At 60.1% G+C, this 22792-nt stretch overlaps 1 protein-coding gene across 1 annotated transcript in view; it reads right to left on the reverse strand.

Annotated features, from left to right (window-relative positions):
- Nucleotides 1-15166: 15166 nt before the first annotated feature.
- The window catches only part of H6PD (hexose-6-phosphate dehydrogenase/glucose 1-dehydrogenase), a 34120-nt gene continuing 26494 nt past the window's right edge, over nucleotides 15167-22792 (reverse strand). The window contains exons 4-5 of the mRNA XM_008265963.4: nucleotides 22178-22447; nucleotides 15167-21340 (exon numbers count right to left, since the gene is read on the reverse strand). Of these exons, the coding sequence (XP_008264185.2) occupies nucleotides 19977-21340; nucleotides 22178-22447 (1634 nt within the window). The 3' untranslated portion in view covers nucleotides 15167-19976. The remainder of the gene's footprint in view (nucleotides 21341-22177; nucleotides 22448-22792) is intronic.

Genomic DNA, 22792 nt, shown 5'->3' on the forward strand with positions numbered 1-22792 from the left:
CGGCCTGCTGATGTCCCCACTTCCCCACTGCTGCTCCGTCAGCCCTGGGTGCCGGAAGGGCAGGAAGGCAACAGTAGCGTGTTCCTAGGCCAGCTGGGCTCCCCAGCAGCGACCCGTTCTCCTGCTTTGTCCCCGTGGAGAAAGAGCCACCTGTCCCCAGGTTCTGGAATGGACCCAGGCCCCTCCCCAGAGGCAGGCAGGAGTGGATCAGCACTTTCCTCACCCGCTGGAAACACAGGCTGAGCAGCTTTCAAATCACGGGCCGTCCAGTGTCGGCACTGGTGGGAGGCAATGGCCCAGAAAGCCCGGTGACAACCGAGTGTGGAAACCAAGGCACACGGAGGTGAACGCCTGGCTCAAGGCATCAAAATTAGCTGGCAACAAGTGCCAGAAACTCTCCTTGGTTTTGACTTCCAAGTCTGGAAGCAGAAGGCTGTGTGTAAAACCTCTCTGCCCCCTGACCCCAAGCAAACTCGGAAGTGGTGCCGTGGACACCCCATTCCCGGCAGTGGGATCCGGGCTCAGTCCCCGGCCCCCTGAGAAACCCATTACTGTCCGTCTCTGCTGCCCAGGAGGGCACAGGCAGCCAGGGTGGCCGAGAGGACCCAGCCCCTCCTCTGCTGGCCCCACCTCCAGCTCAATGGTGACCCACACTCTGCCAATCCGCGAACAAGGGACATCTGGGAGGAGCTGTCACAAGCCCCTCCTTGCCTTGCCCATTCCCTGGCCCAGGTGTCACTGTGATCACAACCTGTCCCGTTCTTCCCACAGGTGTGACCGGGGAGTGTCCCCTCTGTGCGTCCCTAGTCTCCCTGGGGACCCCCGTCACCACCCCCACGGGGCAGCCCCAGGAGCAAGCCCCTGCTCTTTGCTGCTTCTTATTTTGACCGGCGTTTGTCCGGTGCATCCCGGCGAGCAGCTCCACGTCTGTGGGAAGCCCACAGAAGTGACGCCAGGCTCCTCTCAGTCTCCCGCCCGCTGGCGCTGATTCGAGGTGTCCCGTACAGGTGACGTGAGCGACGGTTGCTGCGACGGTGACTGTTCCTTCGAGAAGTTACTCCTTCTCCCCGAGTAACCAGGAGGCCTTTTGGCAGTGTAAACACCGGCTCCGATTCAAACTTTCCTGTGTGCCTTTGCATCAGTGTGGACGGGTGGATTCCTGTTTCACAGGCTTAGGATCCACTTCGCTGGTTATTTATTTTAAGGTTCGCATTGTGGCTGACTTGGCCTCTGTAGCATCCTGTTGACGCATCCTCCCACACATGCCCACACAGCAAGATGTTCCAGGCCCACGGAACCCTGTCCCTGCCCTAGCTCTGGACTCTGGAAGCAGCCGATCCTCCAAGGAGCCCTGATCCCTTTTTCTAGAGAGAGAGTTAGAAGCCCTTCTCACTGTCCCTCGCCCTTGGAGAAACCCTGCTCAGAGAGAGTCCAGCTGGGTTGGAGCAGCAGGGCCCGGAGGTGGAGCTGACTGTGGTCTAATGTGCTTGATTGCATTGACAGGGCAGTCAGTTAGGAATAGGAACAGTCAATAGGAAATTTAAAAACCAGGCAATAACTAATTAGAGGAAAAACAAAACCAAAACTGGAGCAGGAAGGAAAAGGAATCCCGGGACCCTGTGTGGCCCAGCTGATGGGCACAGCGAACATCGATTTAACCAAACTTGTGAAAGAATGGTATTTCAAATAGTTCATGGAAAATGTAATAGGAGTATAGCCTTGCTTTGGTGCAAGCAATTTTTGAAATTCTGGAGTGGGCTTTTGGTGTAGTAATGGAGACACCACTTGATGTACTGGAATACCTGGATTCAAGCCCTGGCTCTGCTCCCGCCAGCTTCCTGCTGGTGCAGGCCCTGGGAGGGAGAAGGTAACGGCTCAAGTAGTCGGGTCCCTGGACTGAGTCCCAGATCCTGGCTTTGGCCTTGCCCTGTTCCACTGCTGTAGGCATTTGGAAGTGAACCTGTGCATGGGAGATCTCTGTTTCTCTCCCTATGTGCGTCTTGTTCTCTATCTCTCTGCCTTTCAAATTAATTTTAGGGGTTGGCACTGTGGCACAGTGGGTTAAGCCACCGTCTGCAGTGTAGGCGTCCCATATGGGTGCTAGTTTGAGTCCTTGCTGCTCTGCTTCTGATCCAGCTCCCTGCTAAAGCACCTGGGAAAGCAGTGGAGAATGGCTCAAATGCTTGGGCCCCTGCACCCATGTGGGAGACCTGGAAGAAGCTCCTGGCTCCTGGCTTTGGTCTGGCCCAGCACTAGCTGTTGCAACCATCTGGAGGATGAACCAGTGAATGGAAGCACTCTCTCTCTCTCTCCCTCTCTGTAACTCTGACTTCCAAATAAATAAATAAATCTTTAAAAAATTAATTTTAAAAAGAAGTTAAAATTTAAAAGATGTCTGTGAAATCCATGTATGTGAGAGGTCTTCAAAAAGCCCGTAGAGGAGCAGGCATTTGGCTCAGCAGGTAAGCCACGAGTTGGGACGCCGGCATGCCGCACCAGAGTGCCTGGGCTTGAGTCCTGGCTCCCCACCAGACCTGGCTTCCTGCTGATGTGCACTTTGCGAAGAAGCAGGTAGGGGCTGACGTGACGGTGCGGTGGATCGAGCACCACCTGCTATTCCAGCATCCCATGCTGGAGGCCGATTAGAGCCCCAGCTGCTCTGTTTCTAAGCCAGCTCCTTGCTAAGGTGCCTGGGAGAGCAGTGGAAGATGGCACAAGTGCTTGGGCCCCAGCCACCCAAAAAAGTAGAAGATCTGGAGGAAGCTCCTGGCTCCTGGCTTTGGCCTGGACCCGCCCCAGGCTATTGCGGCCATTTGGGGAGTGAATCAGCAGATGGCAGACCTCTCTCTGTGTCACTTTGCCTTTCAGATAAATAAAAGAAACCTTTATGAAGCAGGTGATGACTGAGACAGTCACATTCCTGCCGCCCAGTTGGGAGATCTGGATTGGGTTCCTGGTTCCCGCCTGGAGCCCGGCCCAGCCCCAGCCACTGAGGGCATTTGGGAAGTGATGGGAGATAGATGGGAGCTCCCTCTGTCTCTTGAATTAAAAACAAAGTTTAAAGTCAAGAAAAATGTGTATAATGAAAAAGCTGTGTATGGATTCCAAGGCTTTGTGCACCCGGTAAACTTACCCTTTAATTCTATTTCCATGAGCCCTTGAAGTCCCCTTGGTTGGAAGGAGAAGAGCACTGATTCTCCTCCCTCATAGAGGACGAGGCTGCTGCTAACCATGGGCACCAGCGCTGATCAAGGGGTCGTGCGTGGCCAGGCAGGGGGTACACGTGCACACACGTTGCCCCTGTAGTCCTCACCTGAGTCCCCAAGGGGTGGGCGCTACCCTCCCAGATTAGGGCTTAGGGCAATGTCCGCATGGCCTGGGTAAGCTTCTACCCTGTGGTCTCGCTTCCACGCTGATGAACACCTGCGCTGTGATGGTTGATGGTCACCATGACAACCGCTGGAAGACGCCATAAAAGGACAAGAAGAAGGTGGTGCCTCGATTCTGGGAATTACGCTGCTCCCCTTCCAGGGAAGTCTGGAATATTCTTCCCAGTGATCAGTGTGTTCCTGCCCTGTACCTGTGACTCCCCCACCCCAGCAGGCAGAGAAGCTGCTCTGAGGGCCAGGCTCCCCTTCCGCGTGGCCTGTGGATGCCCCAGTGTCGGTTATGATAGAGAGCAACTACAAAGGGCCCCCCACATCACGGGCCCCCCAAATGAGGGTAACGCTATTGTAAGGACATTGAGGTGTGGATGGGATGAGAGGCTTGTCTAGGATTGCACAGCTAGAAAGTAGCAGGTGCTGGGTTTATTTATGTGAAAGATAAGGGACTAAGGGAGGGACGGGGGGGAGAGAGAGAGAGAGAGAGAGAGAGAGAGAAATCGATCTTCCATCTGCTGGTTCACTCCCCAAATGCTCACAACAGCTGGACTGGGCCAGGCCAAAGTCAGGATCTAGAAACTCCATCCGGGTCTCCCACAGGGGTGCAGGGGCCCAAGCACTCGGCCCATCCTTTGCTGCCTTCCCAGGTGCATCAGCAGGGAGCTGGGTCGGAAGTGAAGCAGCTGGGACTGGAACCGTTGCTCTGAAACGGGATGCTGGCAGCTTAACCTGCACCACAACACCTCCGCCAGATGCTGGATTTAAACCGGATAATCCAGCTCAAACGTCAATGTCTTATTGCTATTGCATGTGACCACTTAGATTGTAGACGTTTAGATAATATCAAAAATGAAAATATTGTGGAACAGTAGTATAAGCAGGCTATTGAGAAATATAGTAGCAGGTGACCGAGGGATAGCTAAAAAGAATTGAAGTAGTTAGCCACCTCCTGGGCATAGCAGTTAGGTGTGGGAGCGGGTGGGACAGGAAATTGCTGGGATTTCTGTTTTGCTTGCTGCACTGGGATATTTTTAAAACCAGTTGCATGTGTCTTAGTCCCATCCGGGGTTCTGTAACAAAATACCAGGGGCTGACGGCTGGTGTTGTGGTGCAGTGGGCTAAGTCGCCGCCCACGGCGCTGGTATCCCATGTCAGAGCACCCGTTTAAGTTCCCCACCCTCTGCTTCCAGTCCAGCTCCCTGCTAATGCCCCTGGGAAGGCAGTGGAAGGTGGCCCAAGTGCTTGGGCCCCTGTACCCACGTGGGAGACTTGGATGGAGCTCCAGGCTCTTGGTTTCTGCCTGGCCCAGCCCAGGCCATTGCAGCCATTCAGGGAGTGAACCAGCAGATGGAAGACCTCTCTTTCTGTTCCTCTTCTCTGTAACTTTGCCTTTCAAATAAATAAATGAATACTTCTTTACAAACAAAGAGTGTAAAACTACAAATCAGCATCTCTCATGAACAAGGATGTAAAAATCCTCAACAAAATATCTATCTACACACACACACACACACACACACACACCATGGTCTGAGTGGCTGTGAAACAGAAATTCCTCTCTCCCACTCCTGGAAGCTGAAGTCCAAGGTGACGGCCATGGCAGACTCCGGTGAGGGCCTCTCTCCTGGAAGCTGTAGCCTAACACAGTCCATCTTCATGCTGTAACTCCACCTGCTAGAAGGAAGGCAGAGTTTCTCTGGTCTCTTTTATAAATGCACGAATCCTGTTCCTGAGTTTTATAAACACATCAATCCTGTCTCCTGGGCTGATCACCCCCCCCCCCACCCAGGGCTCCACAGCCTTAGGGGTTACATCAACGACATTTGAATTTGGGGAGGGCACAAACATTAGGCTACGGAAGCAGGTGTTGTTTGCATTATTTTGGTCAAAACGCTTAGGTCGTGCACCAGCCCTGCCCACCGCAGAGGCAGGCAGCCCCTCGCCAGCTCCTGTGCACAGCCAGAGGCCTCCCAGGCCCTCCATGCCCACTCAGGGCTGTACTGCACACCCGGCTCCCTCTGCTGTCTTCCCCGAGCTGTCTGCCTCGGATCCGGCTCCCATCCGGGCCCAGGGTCTCTCCCTCGGGCTTTATCGCATGCTTGTGGCTCAGAATCAAGCAGGGTCTGCCGGCTGCAGGACGCCCCAGGGAGCTCTTCCCTGTGTGTCTGGGAAGCCGGCCACAGAGGCCCGGGCGCAGAGCACGGAACCCTGCCCCTCACCCCCGGAGCAGGCCTCAGTCCGCCAGGCGGCCGAGGCATCAGCGCCTCCTGTTCTCGTGTTATCAGTCACCTGCAGCCTTGGCCCCTCGTCCCCTGAGTTAGAGACCCTCCCTCTCTGGGTGAGAGGCACTCTGGGGTCCTGCGGGGGTCAAAAGTCGGTCACCTGCCCCAGGAGGCCTCCCTCAAGGTCGTGCAAGCCCCTGCCCTGACATGGCTGCAACCCTGAGCCAGGGCTGCCCAGTGCCCAGGGGCCGCGCGAGTCTCCGTTAGGTCCCTGGGCGCCCACTCGGAAGCCAGAGGAGGAGGCCTGGGGTGGAGCAAGCTGAGTTTTCTTTCTATTTAAAGAAAACACACCAGTCAATATTTTTAGGTGCCAGCTAAATGTTGCTTCCTCTGCGGAGACTGCTGTGCGACCCCGAGGGGCGCAGGAGGGAGGTGGGGCTTCCGCTCCCCCCACTGCTCAGGGCAGCCGCTGACATCTGGTTTTAAGTGCAGGTCTGTTTCCTCCCCACGCCACGGGTGGGTTCGCCTGGAGCTCAGGAAGTGGGTGGCAATCTGAACCCGGGCTCCTTCTGGCCTCTGGGTTTGATTCAGACGCCAGACCACCCAGGCCGGTGGCACTTGCCAAGACGTGGCTGAGCGCTGTCTGGGAGCTGCCTCCGATGCGGAGCGCCAGGGCCGGCTGCAGGACCGTCAGCCTGGGGTCCTCGAGGCCGGCCTCACGGGCCTCTGCACCCGGCAGGGCCCACAACGTGAGGGTGCACAGATGATTCGGTAGCTCGGAGAGTCTCTGCCTCCCTTCCGGGGAGGGAGGAAGGTGTGTGCAAGACCTGGGCAGCGGGCCCAGGCATGGGCAGCATCGGCTGAGCAGGCGCGGGGGGCAGGGCTGCCTCCCTGGTGAACCTGCCTCCCGTGTGCGCCTTGGCCCCCAGCCACGCGTGCACAGTATTGAAAGGCGGGAACGTGCCCCAGCTCCGGTGTTTGGGTGCGGCCTTTGGGCCGTGAGGAGGTGAAGTCACTGGGGTGGAGCCCCACGCCTGAATCCTCTCGGTGGCTCTACAAGGAGGAGAGAGACCGACGCTCCCTGCCTCTCACTGCGTGATCCCCGCGTCACCTCGGGACCCTGCCAGCAAGGCCATCACCAGACACAGCCTCCCAAAGTAAATTCTTTTCTTTATGGGGGGGCCTGCCTCTCGGGTTTTGCTGTAGTGACCAGTGAATGGACGGATATGACCGCCAGCTGTGACCGCAGCGGGAAAGAGCACACTCCACAGGCTTCCAGGCCGCTGCGTGGACCTCTCGGCTTCTGGGGCTTCTGGACCGCTCCCGCCTCATCAGAGCTGCCAGAGCCCAAGGCCGTGGCAGCGCCAACCCCTTTGGCTTGCAGATAGAGGCTCCAGGGCCCAGAGAGGGGAGGAGGCCGGCCCCACATCACACAGCAGAGCCGTCCTCATCTCTTCCTCAGGGTGGAATCTCACTTTGTGCCACTCCCCAGGGTGCGTGGGAGCCCCCGCCAGGCACCCCCCCCCCCCGGCATCCTCTGCCTGGCCCCAGGTGCATGGATGTCGTCGTCCCAGGTGCCACCGCGGCCCTTGCCTGCCCCGGGTCTGCCCCAGACCGTTTTCCTGGGACAGGGTCTCCCTCTCTCCTGCTGCCTGCTTTATGCCAACACCAAGCACGGTGCCTGGCACTTGTGGAGTGTGTTGTGGTCAGCCAGTACTGGCTTTGGGGGGAACTCGCTGACTCCTTACCCACCCCCCAAGCAGAAATGCCATCTCTATCCAGGCCCACTGTGCCCTGTCCCCAGTTCTCTCAAAGATCCCAACACCTGACACTCCTCATCTGTCATTTCCTGCCTGCAGGGCCCTGCAGGGGGGTCACTGTACAACTGAGAGCTTAGCCCGTGGGGCCTGAGCTGATGAGACGGACAGCGCGAGTGTGTGCACACAACCCGGCCCCGTCTCCACAAGGGGTCGGTGCCTGCCGGCGCCAGCGACACTGTGGCTCTCTCGCTCACACAGAGTGGACCGACAGCACCACCCATAGCCAGTATCTCCAGGGGGTCCCAGCCGTGTGCCCCTCTTATGGCTGTTCATCGGGCAGGAAACCCGGGCCCATGGGGAGAAGTCGGCCAGGTTTGAACTCACATCCTCTGACCCTGGAATCCAACTCCCAACCTTACGGGTGCTGATTCTTCCCAGGGGTCCTCAAAAGGCCGAGCACGTGGCCTTGGGCCTTCCGTCCTGCACAGCAGGTGGAAAGTCCCACGTGCGCTGGGGACACTCGGGTGCAGCGTGAGAGCAGTGGCTGTTGGTGGGGGGCAGGGGAGGGGTGTGTGGGCAGAACACAAGCGCAGGAACCCCCAATCCCTGCTGCTGACACAGAACACGTGGGAGCAAACAGCCTGGGTGGCACACCAGCCATGGTCAGGCTTAGAGGCCGACAGACCCCATGGTTGACGGGGTCACTGACTCAGCCAACAGGCACTGAGCACCTACTGTGTACCAGGCTGCAGGGATGGAGAGGTGAGCAGCAGGCTCTGCGCCACTCCCGGGGGTGAGACGTCACAGAGAAGCCAGAGGTCGGTGTGGACAGCGAGGGCCCTGCCTGCCCTTTTAACACTAGGCACCCAGCCTCGCCCTTGGGCCTGCGCACGAGCGTATCTGTGGAGTGAATGAATGAATGAGAGAATGCCTACCACCCTGTGGAAGCTCCCACAGCAGCCACACCCGCCCAGAGAGCCTTTGTTTAAAAAAAAAATTATTTTTTAAATTTGTTTTGAAAGGCAGATTTAAGAGAGGAGGACAAAGAGAGGGTTTGTGCATCTGCTTGTTCACCCCCCAATTTGGGCATAATCACACAGGCTTGGTCAGGCCAAGCCCAGGAGCCCAGAGCTTCTTCCGGGTCTCCCACAGGGTGCAGGGGCCCAAGGACTTAGGCCATCCTTGTCTGCTTTCCCAGGCCACAGCAGGGAGCTGGATGGGAAGCGGAGCAGCCAGAACTGGAATGCCATACTGCAGGCAGAGGTTAACCTGCTACGCCACAGCGCCAGCCCCAGGAGAGAGCCTGGGACGGCTCCCAGTGCAGGCCCCACCTGGTGCTCAGACCTGCTCCCCAGGCCACCCTGAGCCACCTCCCGTGCGAATCTCTCGGAAGTTTTGTGTGTTTTATATTTGCGAGGGATGGAACATTGTGTTCTGCTCCAGGTTTGCTTTAGGGTAAAGAATACTTTCCTTCAGCTCCTGGCACACAGCTTTGGTTTGGGAGACGGCATCTCTCTCGTGCACTGGCTTCCGGTCTCCCCAACTCCACGGAGTGACCCAGGTGGAGAAGCTGGGAGGCACCTAGGAGAAACCCTGAGCTCCTTGGAGAGCGGGGTCCAGCCTCGGGGCACTTCCTCTCTAACCACACAGGCTCGCACCCACGCTGTGCCGCCCCCCGCCCCAGCCTGGGAAGCCGCTCTGCCCACACCTGCTTGTCCTGCTGCTGCGTGCTCAGCCTCAGTACCCCCTCCTCCAGGAAGCCTTCCAACCCAGGTGAGCTCATTGGTCTGAATTCTCTGTCTCTCACCTGCCCACTGTATCATCCAAGACTGTTTTTACGAATGACAAAAATCAAATCCAAAGCAGTGGAAGTCGGGGAGGGGAGTGGGGAGGGAGGCAGGACGGGCTGGTTCCAAGGAGGGCACGGGTAAAGCAAGCCTGCGGCCCAGCAGCTGTGGCTGGAACCCTCTGCCAAAGCGGTTGCACTCTGGAGCCAGCTTTGCCTGGAGCAGAGGGGCCCACTCTTATTCACCGATGGGCCCACCTGAGTCAGGCCTGGGGCGGCTGGCGCAGACCCACCTATGGGGTCCAGTCCAGGTTGAGGCAGGATCAGGGGGAGCTGATGGGCAGACAGAAGACGCCACCCCCCACCCCCACCCCTCCACGCACACACACATACACGCTAGGGCCTGAGTGGACCTCTCCCTGGCCTGGGAACAGGGCTGTGGTGGGCACAGCCACAGGCATCTGCCCTCCTTTTGGAGAGAAAGTAGGAATTGGAACCAGAGGAGGGGAGGGGGCCTGGGGCGTCAATGCCATGGTCACTGCCTCCCCCGACCCCAGCACGCTACCTCAGGGCGTGGCAGGCAGGTCCAGGTGGCCCGAGATCTGGCGCTGGGAAGGGGCCCTGGGGAGCCCCCTGAGCTGCCTTCCTGCTGGGCTGAGCAGGGCAGGGAGCTGCTGAGTGGATTCCAGGATCAGGAGGGAGGAGGGAACAGAAAGAGGTGAGCGAGCAGACGCCGGTGTGTGCCCAAATCACCAGAATGTTCTTTCAAGGGCCAGGGGCAGCAGCTGGGCGGACGGCACAGACAAGGGCTGGGGGCAGTGGCTGGGCTGGTGGCACAGACAAGGCAGGACGCCAGCCCCCAGCCCCCAGGCTGCCTCTCTGTCACCTGAGGTCCCCACATCTGCAGCAGCTTCCAGTCGGTCCAATGGCACCCAGGCTGGCTTGGAATACACCAGCAAGGCCGTGGCAACCCCCCTCCGTGGCTCAGCCCTCCACGGCGCATTTTCGGATCGTGTGAAGCCCTCCCCACAACGCCAAGTCATAATATTTACAAGGAATCCAGCCGTGGCTAAGAATGCAGAGGCTGCGGTGGCCTCGGAATTTCTGAGGCACGAGGAGTAATTTTAGCTGTTGCCGTGGGGAGCCAAGGAAAGCGTCCCGGGCCGACTGCTTTTGTCAGAGCCCAGAGAGGCTGCGCGGGCCCTCCCCTCGCACCCCCTCTCCTTACTTCTCCGCCCGGATTCTGGTGGGTGGCGGAGCGGACGCCCCAGTGAGATCCCACTGAACACCCCCGGCCTGGGGCTGCTGGCGGATAAGTCGCTTCCAACTTAGGTTCGCGGCCAGAGGAGCTGAGCTTGAGGTTGCTCTGCAGCGCTGGGCTCGCCACGGCTCCCAGGTCTGTCTGGGGACCGCCTCCTGCCCTGGGGGCCGCAGGTGGGCCCCACGCAGCCAGAGGTACTCTCCCTCCTGCCCAGGCTGGGACCCACCTGATTCTGCACCTGCGTCTTCCGCAGGGACGATGCCCCAGCGTTGGATATCTGGCCCGGCCCCTTCCACGGACGACTCCCATCAGACGGGCTCTGGGGCAGAGTCCAAGTGGGAGAAGGAGTGGGATGCCAGCCTGGAAGCTGGATCAGCTTAGCAGTTTATAAAGATCAAGAAGCGCTTCGCTGTTCATCCCCACGTCCCTTGCAACCAAAGGAGTTCTGGTTAACACACTCAGTGACGGCCAAAGTTCAAGAACAAAGTGACATGTGATATGGAAATCCAGGGGCTGGGGGCCGGCGTTGTGGCTCAGCGGGTTAAGCCACTGCCTAGGATGCCAGCATGCCGGAGAGTCTCCGCTACTCCACTTCTGGTCCAGCTCCCTGCTAGTGCACCTGAGAAAGCAGCAGAAGAGGGCCCAGCCCTTCGCAGGGAGCTGGACAGGAAGTGGAGCGGCTGGGATGAGTGCTGGCACGGCAAGTGGTAGCTTACCCTCCCGTGCCACGATGTGGGTCACCCATTCCACGTTTTCCCACGGTGCTTCTACACACAGATGCTCGAAGGGGAGAGCTGCACCTTTTCCAAACTCCCTCCCCTCCTGTGTGCAAGTGAGAAGGGAAACCTCAGCTGTTTGCTCCCATCATTAAATTCATGGAGAAAACAGAGAGGAAGATGGAGCAGCAAACCCAACCGCCCTCAGGACTGGCAGACGCTGCTCCAGCCCCCGGGCTTGGTGGCAGCTGGCAGGGGACAGCTCCTCCTGGAGGCTCAGCGGGAATGAGTCCTGCAGGAGGCATTCAGAGTGGGTGAGCAGACCCCAATCCCGGTTGGAGCCCTGGTCTGGGGGGCCTGAGAGGCAGCAGACGCCTGGCCATTGCTCACTCCTGCCAAGGGCGTCTCTCCCTGGGGGCTGTGACCTTGGGCCAGGCAGGGCCCTCGGAGGCCTTGGAGTCTCAGCTGCACACTGAGGTCCCCATCCCCACGCTGTGTGTCCTGGCCGTGGCACGTGGTGTGGGTGTGTTCAGTGGGAGCCACCTTCGAGAAAGCGCTTCTCCTAGAACTGTGGGGGCGGCGGGGAGGCCAGGAGGCCAGCAGAGACCTACTCCTGCAGACCCCCTTTGGGTTTAAATGGCGAGAGCAGACGGGCTTCCCTGAAGAAGAGAGGCAAGGGATGCACCCCAAAGAGTGGAGGAGAGGGGGCATGGGCTCCATGAGCCTGGGCTCTCTGATCCCTGTGGGAGTCCCAGGCCTGGGACACGACCGACCCCGAGTCAGCAGTTATCAGGGCCCCTGCTGGGCTGTGCCACCAGCCGTCAGCCGGCCTCATGGGCAGGTAGGCAGATGGACCCATCCAGCTCACGACAGAGCCCCCGCCTGGGCACCAGGAGCACAGGGTTGGGAGCGTCTCAGGCAGGAAGACAAAGGCCCTGGAGACAGCAGGTGGCACCCCCCCCCTCAGAAGGCATCCCCCCCACGCTGACAGGGGAAGGCATCTGGAGCCTGGGTGTTGGGAGGAGATGGAAGCCGCTGGGGAAGGAGCGCAGGGGAGGAAAACTGGCAGAGAGCCTTAAAGAGCAAGGACCCTGGGCAATCGGAAGACAAAAGGAGCTCAGGTTCAGAAGTGGGGCAGGCAGGGAAGTGATCAAGAGCCGCATCTGGGTCTGGCGAGGCCAGCAGACCCCAGAGGGCGTTGAGGCAGGAAGTCAGAAATCACAGCCTGGGGCCAGTGCCGTGGTGCCGCAGGTAAAGTTCCGCCTGCAGTGCCAGCGCCCCGCCCCCGTGGGCCTCAGGTCCAGGCCCGGCCGCTCCTCTTCCCATCCAGCTCCCTGCAAATGCACCTGGGGAAGCAGTGGGAGATGGCCCAAGTGCTTGGGCCCCTGCACCCGTGTGGGAGACCCGAAGAAGCTCCTGGCTCCTGGCTTCAGTCTGTTGCAGCCATTTGGGGAGTGAACCAGCAGATGGAAGACCTCTCTCTCTCTCTCTCTCTCTCTCTCTAACTTTGTCTTTCAAATAAATAAAACAAAACTTTAAGAAATAAAAGAGAAGTCATTGCCAGCACCACGGCTCACTAGGCTAATCCTCCGCCTTGTGGCGCCGGCACACCGGGTTCTAGTCCCGGTCGGGGCGCCGGATTCTGTCCTGGTTGCCCCTCTTCCAGGCCAGCTCTCTGCTGTGGCCAGGGAGTGCAGTGGAGGATGGCCCAAGTGCTTGGGCCCTGCACCCCATGGGAGACCAGGATAAGTAACTGGCTCCTGCCATCGGATCAGCGTGGTGCGCCGGTCACAGCGCGCTGGCTGCGGTGGCCATTGGAGGGTGAACCAACGGCAAAGGAAGACCTTTCTCTCTGTCTCTCTCTCACTGTCCACTCTGCCTGTCAAAAAATAAAAAAATAAAAAAAAGAGAAGTCATTAAAAACCATCAGGACACTGGCCTTTTAATATCTTGGTACTGCACTTCCAATGTTACAAAGATCTTATGGGAAGTAATACTTACTGTAATAAAGTATTTATTAGAAGTTCGGAAATTCCTTTAGTTTGAAGTAAAATTATTATGTATTTTAATATACATATTTATTTGTTTAAGAGGCAATGAGACAGAGAGAGCTAGATGAGATTTTTGATCTGCTGGTTCACTCCTCAAATGCCCACAATGTCTGGGCTGGGCCTGGGGCCGAAACCAGGAGCCGGGAACTCAATCCAGGTCTCCCATGTGAGTGGCAGGGGTCCAGCCACCGGAGCCATCATCTCTCACCTCCCAGGATCCGCATTGGCAGGAGGCTGGAATCAGGAGCCGATGCTAAGCGAACCCAAGCATCCAGAGGTGGGATGTGGGGGTCGTAAGTGCTGGACCAAAGGCCTGTCCCTGCTAATGCATTACTGAAAGTAAAAGTAGCACCAAGACGGGGTCCAGTGCTGCGGTGTAGCTGGAAAACCACTGCCTGTGGTGCTTGTATTCCATATGGGTGCTGGTTCGAGTCCCAGCTGCTCCACTTCTGACCCAGCTCTCTGCTGTGGCCTGGAGAAAGCAGTGGAGGATGGTCCAAGTGCTTGGGCTCCTGCACCCTCATGGGGGACCCACAGGAAGCTCCTGGGTTCTGGGTTTGGATTGGTGAAGCTGTGGCCATTGTGGCCATCTGGGGAGTGAGCCAGCAGATGGAAGACCTCTCTCTCTCTCTCTCTGCCTCTCTGTAACTGCCTTTCAAATAAATAAATAAATCTTTAAAAAGTAGCATCAAGAAAAGGACCTCGTGTCTGTGAAACGTCTTCTGCGGAATTCCTGCTCTCATTTGTGTGCATTGCTGAGTTTTCTTCCAGAACAATTCCAAGGTTTACGGAGCCGCAGGAAGGACCTGCCTGGCCGCATCTGCTTCGCTGTACAGGTTTTTATTTCCAGCAGTCCTTCTTTAAGAAGACAGAAAACACGAGGGTGGGCTTCCCCGAGCCAGGGCGGGGGACAGGCAGCGGGAAGGGGCTGGAGCCAGTGAGGCTGCGTGGGCAGTTCCAGGCCCTCCCCAGCTGCCCCTGGCTGCTGCAGCGTCCAGCAGCAGGTGCTGACCTGCCTTGTCCACAAGCAGCGGGGAGTGGTTGGGCCTTGGCTCTTGTCTCGCCCTCCTGTGCCAACAAGGGTGCTGGCACCCATTGTACCCAGCCCCTGGCCCACTGAACACAGGGGATCCACCTTCTCAGAGCCCCTCCCCCATATACCAGGAAGGCTCCTTCCCAGGGCCCCAGCCCCACCCACCCTGCCCTGCTGACCACACCCACATACAAACCTCCATCTTCCTCTCGACCACAGACCCTGGGCCTGGGGCCAAGCCCCTGCCTTGGGTCCCCTTAGTGGACCTCATGAGCCCAACCTGGGATCTTACCCCCAGGTTGTGAGCGGGGACAGGGCAGCTGCAAGTGTGGCCTCCCAGGGTCACCAGCAGAGGGACAGGATTCCGGTGTCGTGTCCAGGCCACCTGTGGCTGAGAACACCTGGCCAGTCCCGAGCTCTCCCCGCTGCATTGCCACTCACTCACTGACTGCAGGGCAGTATGTTAAGTAACAGGGACACAAGCCTGGATGAGACACGCAGACTATGCAGAATCTTGGTCCACGGGCAGACTGGACCAGGGCAGCGCTGCTGGCCACCGGGCGCGAGTCCCCGGGCTCTGCCCTCTTCCACGTTGGCCTCCTGCCCAGGGCCCCCTCTGGGCGGTAGACTCCCCACTCCACAGCACTCGTGAGAACGTCATGTTGGCTTGGGTCGCGCCTGCACCCAGCAGTCCCCAGCAGTCCACGCGGCTTCCCCAAAGCACGTTCCTGGGAACACGGGCACGGCTGGAGCTGGGGCTCAGGCAGCAGACCGAAGGCAAACAGCTGCATCCCGGCTGCTGCTTCACAAGCTCCCCCCCACCCAGCGGGCTGCTGGGGACCGGGGCCCCCTCTCCACCTCCCCCCAAATGGAGCACAGCCTCTGGCCCACACGCGCGTCCCCTTCCCACAACCCACCGCACCCCACCTCCCAAAGACAGCATGAGAACATGGGTTTTGGCAAAACAATTGTATTGTTGAAAAAATAGATGTTACATCTGATATACGAAAAGCCTCTTTAAAAACATTTTTGAAGATTTTTAAAAGGCACGGGTTCTGGATGAGTCGTCTCAGGCAGTTTCCAGGGCCCAGAGAAATCCTGGCACGTTCATGCTGTTTGCAGGGGTGGTTTGCACGCCCACCCCAGAGCTCAGCCCCTCCTCTCCTGGCCTCACCACGGCCCAGACCCCAGTTCCCTATCACAGGACAGACTGCATGACAGCAACAGCCCCTCAGCCCCGGGGGGGGGGGGTCTCAGCTCCTCACTCACGCACCTGCAGGTCAGAGCCATGTTGCTGTGGTCGGCTGTCACCCAGACCCCAGGGGAGGAGACCACATGCGTCACAACCCAGAGACAGGGAGGCCCTCGAGGTTCTGAGCTCAGCCAATCCAGGGTCCTCTCCTGGAGCCTCCTCTCACTGTGTACCCGGCCCCTCCCGCTGTGTGCAGGTAAAGCCAAGGGCCAACCTGACAGGCATCTGTGTTCACTTCCAACTCCAGTCACCAGCGGCTCAGATGTAGTCATGGCAGCTCTCAGCCAAGGAAGATGGGGTCACCCCTCCCACACCAGGGCAGAAGGATGCAGAGACCTGGGGGCAAGGCCAGGGTCAAGCAAAGACCAGTGCTGGGAACCCAGAACCCACGGAAGCATCACGGTCCCCTCCCATTCACACACGCATCCCAGTGACCTGCTCTGATAGCAGGTGCACTCCCTAAGCTGGGGGTGGGGGGGACCTTCCCTGCCCCCTAGCCTCTGGCTCACTGAATGGCATCCTCCAGGCCCGGCATGCATGTCTCACTCACACCCCAGGGACCGGGAGCCTGGACCTCCTGGGAGATGGCTGCTGTTGGAGTCTCCCAGGAACAGCAGCTGCTTTGGGTCTCACCCCTTCACACAGTGAGGACGAATCCTGCAGGGAAGACGGACGTGCAGGAGAGGGCGGGACGTAGGGTCTGGTTTACTTGGAGACTGCACGGTATGCAGCAAAGCAGAGAACACGTTGACGTCCAACCCTAACCCCAGCACCAGCAGCTCAGGATAGAAACTGCACCGTGCGGCTGCCACCTGCCATGCCGGGACCTCAGACAACAAACCTGCATTCAGCAAGCCACTGCCCTCCAGTGACTGCCAGAAAACACCCAGCACCTCCCAGGGCACAGCTGTACCTATGCTCATTGCATCATTCATTCGGATTCCCCCTCCTTTTAAGATTCATTTAGAGTGAAAGAGAGGGAGACACAGAGCAAAACCTCCCATCCGCTGGTTCACTCCCCAGATGGTTGCAATGGCCCAGCCCAGCCTGGAAGCCAGCAGCCTGGACTCCAACCAGGCCTCCCATGCAGGTGGCAGGGGCCCAAGCACTTGGAGCATCCCCTGCTGCTTTCCTGGGCACATTAGCAGGAAGCTGGATCAGACGTGCAGCATCCGGGACTCAAACTGGCGCCTGTATGGGATGCCGGCATCACAGATGGCTGCTTAACCCGCCGCACCACAACGCAGGCCGCCCTCTTGGGTTCTGACTGCTGTGAAGGGCGGAGAAGGCTGGGGGGGGGGGCACCTTCTAGCCACGGAAATGGCACGTGCACAAGGCAGTCAGCGATGCAGCGCCACCTACTCAGGCCATGGCCTCAGAGCAGAATCGGGAGTCCAGCTCCACCCGGGACATCTGGAGGCGCAGCCTTGCCCCCTGCAGCCCCACTCACAGCGTGGGCAGGTGCTGACCACGCCAACCTGCCACGCCGGCCTTTCCCGTGACTTGCTGCTTTTTGACCCTGCACTGCCACCAAGCAAGTTTTCCACCTGCAGGCCGTGGCCCACGGACTTGAGATGAAAATCCAGCTGGGAAAAGCAGCTGCAGAGGCTGCCTCTGTAGGAGAAAAAGTTCTAGGAAGCAGCCCTTTGTCCCTTCTCTGTCCGGCCACGCCTGGCTCCCTACACGGAATGGGAAGGAGGGAAGCTGGACAAAGCTAAAAGGAACTCCCAGAGCCGGGATGCCGATGTGGGGACAGAAACGCTTGAGAGAATGAATGTCCTGGAGTATTCACCCGCCTGTTATGCTGCTAAGCTGGGGACCCCAGAGTGGGCGCGGAGCATCCTAAAGGACCACCTGCTGAGAAACAGGAAGCTTCCTAACTCACGCGCACAGAGACACCTGCTGCCGAAGCAGAACCCGGAAGTCCTGGAACCCTTCCCACCACAGAGGCCGATCACCCTGCTCTCAGGATGCGAATGCTGGTCTCCCAAGGGGAGGCCCTCCTGCCATTTACAGACCCGCAGGTGCACGGGCAGGCGCCTCCCACTGGAACCCAGACTCTGGTGTCCGCTGCCCCCTGCTCAAGGCCCCAGGGGAGAGAAGAGGCAGGGCACGGGCTGGTGGACACAGCTGGAGACTCCCAACGACTTGGGTCTGACCCGGGCTGCTCCTGAAGTTGAGCTTTTGTTTCAAAGCCATCGCTAAATAAGGGTCCCACGGCGCAGCCCACCGGGTTGTCAAAGGGTTAGACAAGATGGCGCTGAGGACAGGCAGGGCTGGTGGCGGCACAGCTATGGCTTGAGACGTCAGCATCCTGGGGCGCCAGTTCGAGTCTCAGCTGCTCCACTGCCGATACTGCCCCTTCCAACTCGCCTGGGAAGGCAGCAGAGGATGGCCCAGTGCTTGGGTCCCTGCCACCCGCATGGGAGACCCGGATGGAGCTCCTGGCTCCCTGGCCCAGACCAGGCTGTTTCAGCTATTTGGGGTGGAGTGGGGGGGACAGAACCAGTGTATGGAAAAGCTCTCTTTCTCTTCCCATCTCTCCCCTCCTCTGTCATTCTGCCTTTCAAATAAATCTTAAAAAAAAAAAAAAAAAAAAACCACACCTCAGTAAGCTCCTGGTTTCTGCTCTGTTTCCTCACCACCGTCTCCCCCTCCCAGAAAACTGCCCGGGGCGGGGTCGGAGGGAGCTGAACCTGCTCCACACTGCCTGTAAGTCCAGACCCGGGTCGCAGCCCCACTGCCTGCCCACGCTCCACTGTGGCCGCCTGAGTTCCAGGCCCCACCTGGCCACTTTCAGAGAAAAACAGAATCCAAGGGGCAAGGCCTCCTCCAGAACCCGTCAGGGGAGCACAGGGTCCGGAGCCTCTCTCCTCCCCAACACAGGGTGAGAAGGGGCGCACGCGTGGGTGAGGGCCTTCCTCTGACGGACAGCAGGATGCTCCGCCGGGCAGGCAGGGAGTCGCCATCACTCAGGCACTGGCCTGTGTCTGCGCTGCCCGCTAGCCGCGGCGGGGATGGTGCTCAGGCGCCCCCACGCGGCCAGAGGCGGAACTTCAACACCTGTGCTCACCTCTGACCCCTGGTGAGCGCCACTGGCCACCAGGTGTTAACAGGCAACTGGGAGAGGGCGCCCAGCCCTGGCCCCGCGGTTCTGTTCTGCCCAGGGCGGGGCTCCCTGTGTGGCCTGGGCTGCTGGAGGCCAGGGCAGGCAGAACTTCACCAACAGTGCCCCTCAAGTGAGAGAGCCCCCGGCTCCCGCACCTCCAGGGAAAATGAGGATGCGTGTTTAAGTTAGAAGCCTTGAAGAAGTGTCAGATGGCGACGGATGTCCCTCCTATGGAGAAAGCCTCTCCAACCAGCAGGCACGACCCTGGAGGCTCAGCCCTTCACATGTGCACCTGAGTGGCACCACCACGTGGGAAGTTGAAAAACAAAAACAAAAACACAGGTGTCCTGGGATCTCTTTCTGTTGCTGGTTTTCCTTTCAAGAATTTTAGAGCCCGCCTCGGGGGCTTTGGGGAATGGGCATTTCTGGCCGAGGCTTCTCCAGGGAGGAGGACCAAGCTCTGCTCCCGGAGAAGCCAGGAGGGCAGGTGATGATGGTACAGCCAGGGCTGGCACGAGGGAGAGCCCAGCGAAGGCAGTGGTGGGCTGGAGGCCGCGGGAGGCAGTGTGACAAGGGCCGGCTGCAGCCGCCCCGGCAGGCTCCTGTCTGCTGGGCAGAGCCATCAGGGGACCCAACGTCACTTGAAGTCACAGTGGTCACCATCAGAGGACAACGTCACCGGGTCTTCCCTGCTGAAACCCAAGAGGCAGCCAAGACAGGAAACACCCACCGGGGGGCCCTCTCAGGCTCCGGCTCCCTGGAACGGCCCGGTCACCCGCGGCCAGGGGGTTGGCAGAGGAGGCCGGCCAGAGAGGGGAGCACCCACGGCTGGAGGAAGCTGGGGACCTCTGCCCCACTGCCCAGGCACAGCTGTTCTCAAAGGGGAGCAGTCCTAGCTTTCTGACAGCCACACTGGCTGATGCACCGGGCTCCCACAGGAAGCAGGAGGGGCTGGGGAGGAACCCAGGGAGGTGAGGGGTGGAGATGAGGGCAGAGGTGCAGAGACTGGAGCAGAGAGGCCGGGGCTTGACCAAGCTGCGGCGTGGGGATGGCCTCCTGTCTGCCTGCCTGGCACGGGGCACTGTACCCCCAGGGCCGCTCTGTCAGCCCAGGCCTCCTCCCGGCAGCTCCCTGGTCCCCTTCTGCTTGTGGGCACTTTCACCCCCACTTATTTGTGCTGGTGGCTGTTGATGGGCGACCACGTGGGTCTTCTGGCCTGGCACTGACTCTGTTCAAGGACAGAGATCGCACTTCTGCCTGGTTTCTGTGTCTGCCCACCACGCCCAGGCAGCACGGACCACCCAAGGGGCTAGGGCGTCAGGTACGCTGGGCAGGGCCGGGGGTGGGGGGTGAGGACAGGTAAGGAAAACACGGGAGCGAGCCCAGGGCAGAGGCGCCACCCATCACCCCAGAAAGGCCTCGTAGTCCATGTACCAAACCAGCTGGCCGGAAGTGGGCAGGACACCCGAGATGGGCCACTTCTTGGGCTCGCGGCCCACGCGGCTCACCAGCAGCGTGATGTCGCGCTTCGTCCTGCCCATGACCAGGACGGCCACCTTCTTGGCGCGGTTGATGAGGGGCAGGCTGAGGCTCATGCGCTGGTGTGGCCTCGAGGGACTCTCCGTCAGCACCACCAGCTGCTCCCCGTCCAGGCCAGTGGGCGACTGTGGAAAGAGAGAGGCCGTGTGCCCGTCGGTGCCCATGCCCAGCAGCACCAAGTCGAAGCTGCAGTTGGTCACCAGGGCCGAGATCTCGCTGGCATAGGCCTGGGCACCCTGGTCCTCCTCGGCACAGAGCCGCTGGTGCAGGTTCACAGGCATGGGGTGGATATTGTAGTAGGGGACCCTGACGTGCTGCAGCAGGTGCGCCTGCAGGCCCTGGAAGTTGGACTCGGGGTCTGAGAGCGGGACACAGCGCTCGTCCACCAGCCACAGGTGCGTGTGGGCCCAGGGGAAGCCGTAGTGGCCCGAGGCCAGCTGCTGGAACAAGGCGATGGGGCTGGAGCCGCCCGAGAGCGCCAGGTGGAAGGTGCCGACGCGCCGCACCGCCTGCACGGCTGCGGCCTCGATGTCACTGGCCAGCTTGGAGATGAGCTCGTCGGGCCAGGCGGAGATCAGCGGGCTTTCCCGGTACTTGGCACTGAGAACCTGGAAGTCACTGGGCCGCGGGGTGGAGCCGGGCCCCGGCACCAGCTGCTCTGGCTGCCCCAGGGAAAAGGACAAGTGGGAACCGCTGAACTCAAAGTCCAGCAGACGACCGCTGTCGGCGCCCCCCGGGTAGAGGCGCGGCACCTCCCGGGCCAGGCTCTCCAGCAAGGGCGTCCAGAAAACCCAGGAGGCCAGCAGGTGCTCCGTGGGGACGAAGGACTCCTTGCGGGCGTGGAAGATGTGGGACAAGAGGATGGAGTAGGCATCGCGCTCCTTCACAGGGCTGAAGGCGTAGAAATCGGACAGGGGCCGGCCAAAGAGCTGGAGCCCGGGCCGGTCCTCCACTTCCCTCCAGCTCTGGGCGGGCAGGAAGGGCCTGAACAGGTTCCTGCTGACCAGCACGGCGGGGTGGCCCAGCTCGCCGTGTCCGATGTAGAAGATGATCTGGCGGGGCAGGCACCGGCTCTGTGCCGGGGCCCAGTGCTTCTCGCTCTGGGTGCAGAACGCCTGGTTCTTGAACAGGACTCGCACGTAGCCCACTCTCTCGTCCAGGGCCTTGCCGGACATCAGGATGAAAGGGACGCCCTCCCAGCGCAGGTTGTCGACGTGGACGAGGACGCCTGCAGCAGGGACAGCAGTGGGTGACGCCGCAGCAGGGCGCCAGCAGGCCCCTCCCCCTGCTACGGCCACCCACCCCACTCCTGCCCCCACGGTCTTGTCTCCCTAGTTAGGGCGGAGAGCCGGCCTCTGGGGCCATCGCTGTGGCTTGGAAGGCCACCTCCCTCCCATCTGGAGACTCCGGAAGTCTCACAGGAGGGCAGTTGGGGGGGGGGTCTTGACTCTGGGGTGGGGTAGGACAGGGGGTTCTAGGAGACAGGCATGACTTCCTGTTTGGGGAGCACTCGGATGCACCTGAAGTGAAGTCAGACACAGGTGAGCCCAAGGGGTGCTGGGGGGATAGCAGCAGGACTGGGGGGCGGAGCCAGAGACTGACCACACCCACAGCCCAGCTGCCACCTTCACCACACCCTCCCTTTCCTCCCCCATGGAGCAGGGTGATCATCGCCCCTCCCCAGTGGGTCTGTGGGTGGGGGTTAGATGAGGGCCTGGCGCACGTGCCCCGCCAGCAGCTGCTGCTCTCGCGCCGGTCACTCTGAGCTGTCCAGAGGAGCCTCACGGTGCCTGCCTGCTGGACACGCTGGCTCGGGCAGAGCTTTGTGGTCTCACTTGGGAGGCAGGTGCCAGTTCCCTGAGGGCAGACGCCTGGCTTGAGCCCCTTGGGAAGATTCTAGGGGCAGGGCTGGGACCGAGGCTGACGCAACTCATGGGCATGTCCCGTACCACTTGTGACCTGCTGCTGCCAGATGGCCGGAGGGCAGGGCAGGTCACCAGGGCCGCTGGGCACAGCTGTGCGAACCCCACCTCCGGCCCCGCCACCCCGGGGGCTTGGGAAGCACCTGCGAAGGTGGGCGTCAGGCTGGGGGAGCCAGCCGGCTTCCGCAGCTCCCTGCGCACTTGCTCGCTGTAGGTCTGGTACTGGCCCACCACGGCGCTGCCCCTCTGCAGGCGGCGCAGTGCCCGGAAGGCCTGCAGCTTGTGGCGCAGCACGGCCTCCGAGCAGCTCACATTGGCGGGCAGCTCCATGGCCACGAGCGTGAGGATCTCCGTCAGGTGGTTTTGCAGGGTGTCGCGGATGACGCCATACTCCTCGTAGAAGCTGGTGCGGCCTGGGCAGGAGGGAGGGGAGGTCGTAAGGAGGGTGTGGGGGGAGCGCCAGGACCCCCACCCGGCACCTTGTCCTGGTATCCTCAAGGGTCTGCTGAAGACATACCCCGGGGCAAAGACCACAAGAGAAGGGAAGGAGGCGGCCCCCGTGGCGAGAAAGATTCTAAGAGCGGATGTCTGCTGCGGTCTGGCCCCCAGAACTCAGCGCAGCAGTGGGACCTGAGAAGTGGGGAGACCTTTCAGAGGGGTAGGTGCCATGGCACAACAGGTCGAGCCAATGAGTCACCGCCTGCCACGCCAGCACCCCATATCCGAGCACCAGTTCAAGTCCCAGCTGCTCCACTTCC

This window comes from Oryctolagus cuniculus, chromosome 7 (assembly GCF_964237555.1).
Source record: "Oryctolagus cuniculus chromosome 7, mOryCun1.1, whole genome shotgun sequence".
NCBI classification, from domain to species: domain Eukaryota; kingdom Metazoa; phylum Chordata; class Mammalia; order Lagomorpha; family Leporidae; genus Oryctolagus; species Oryctolagus cuniculus.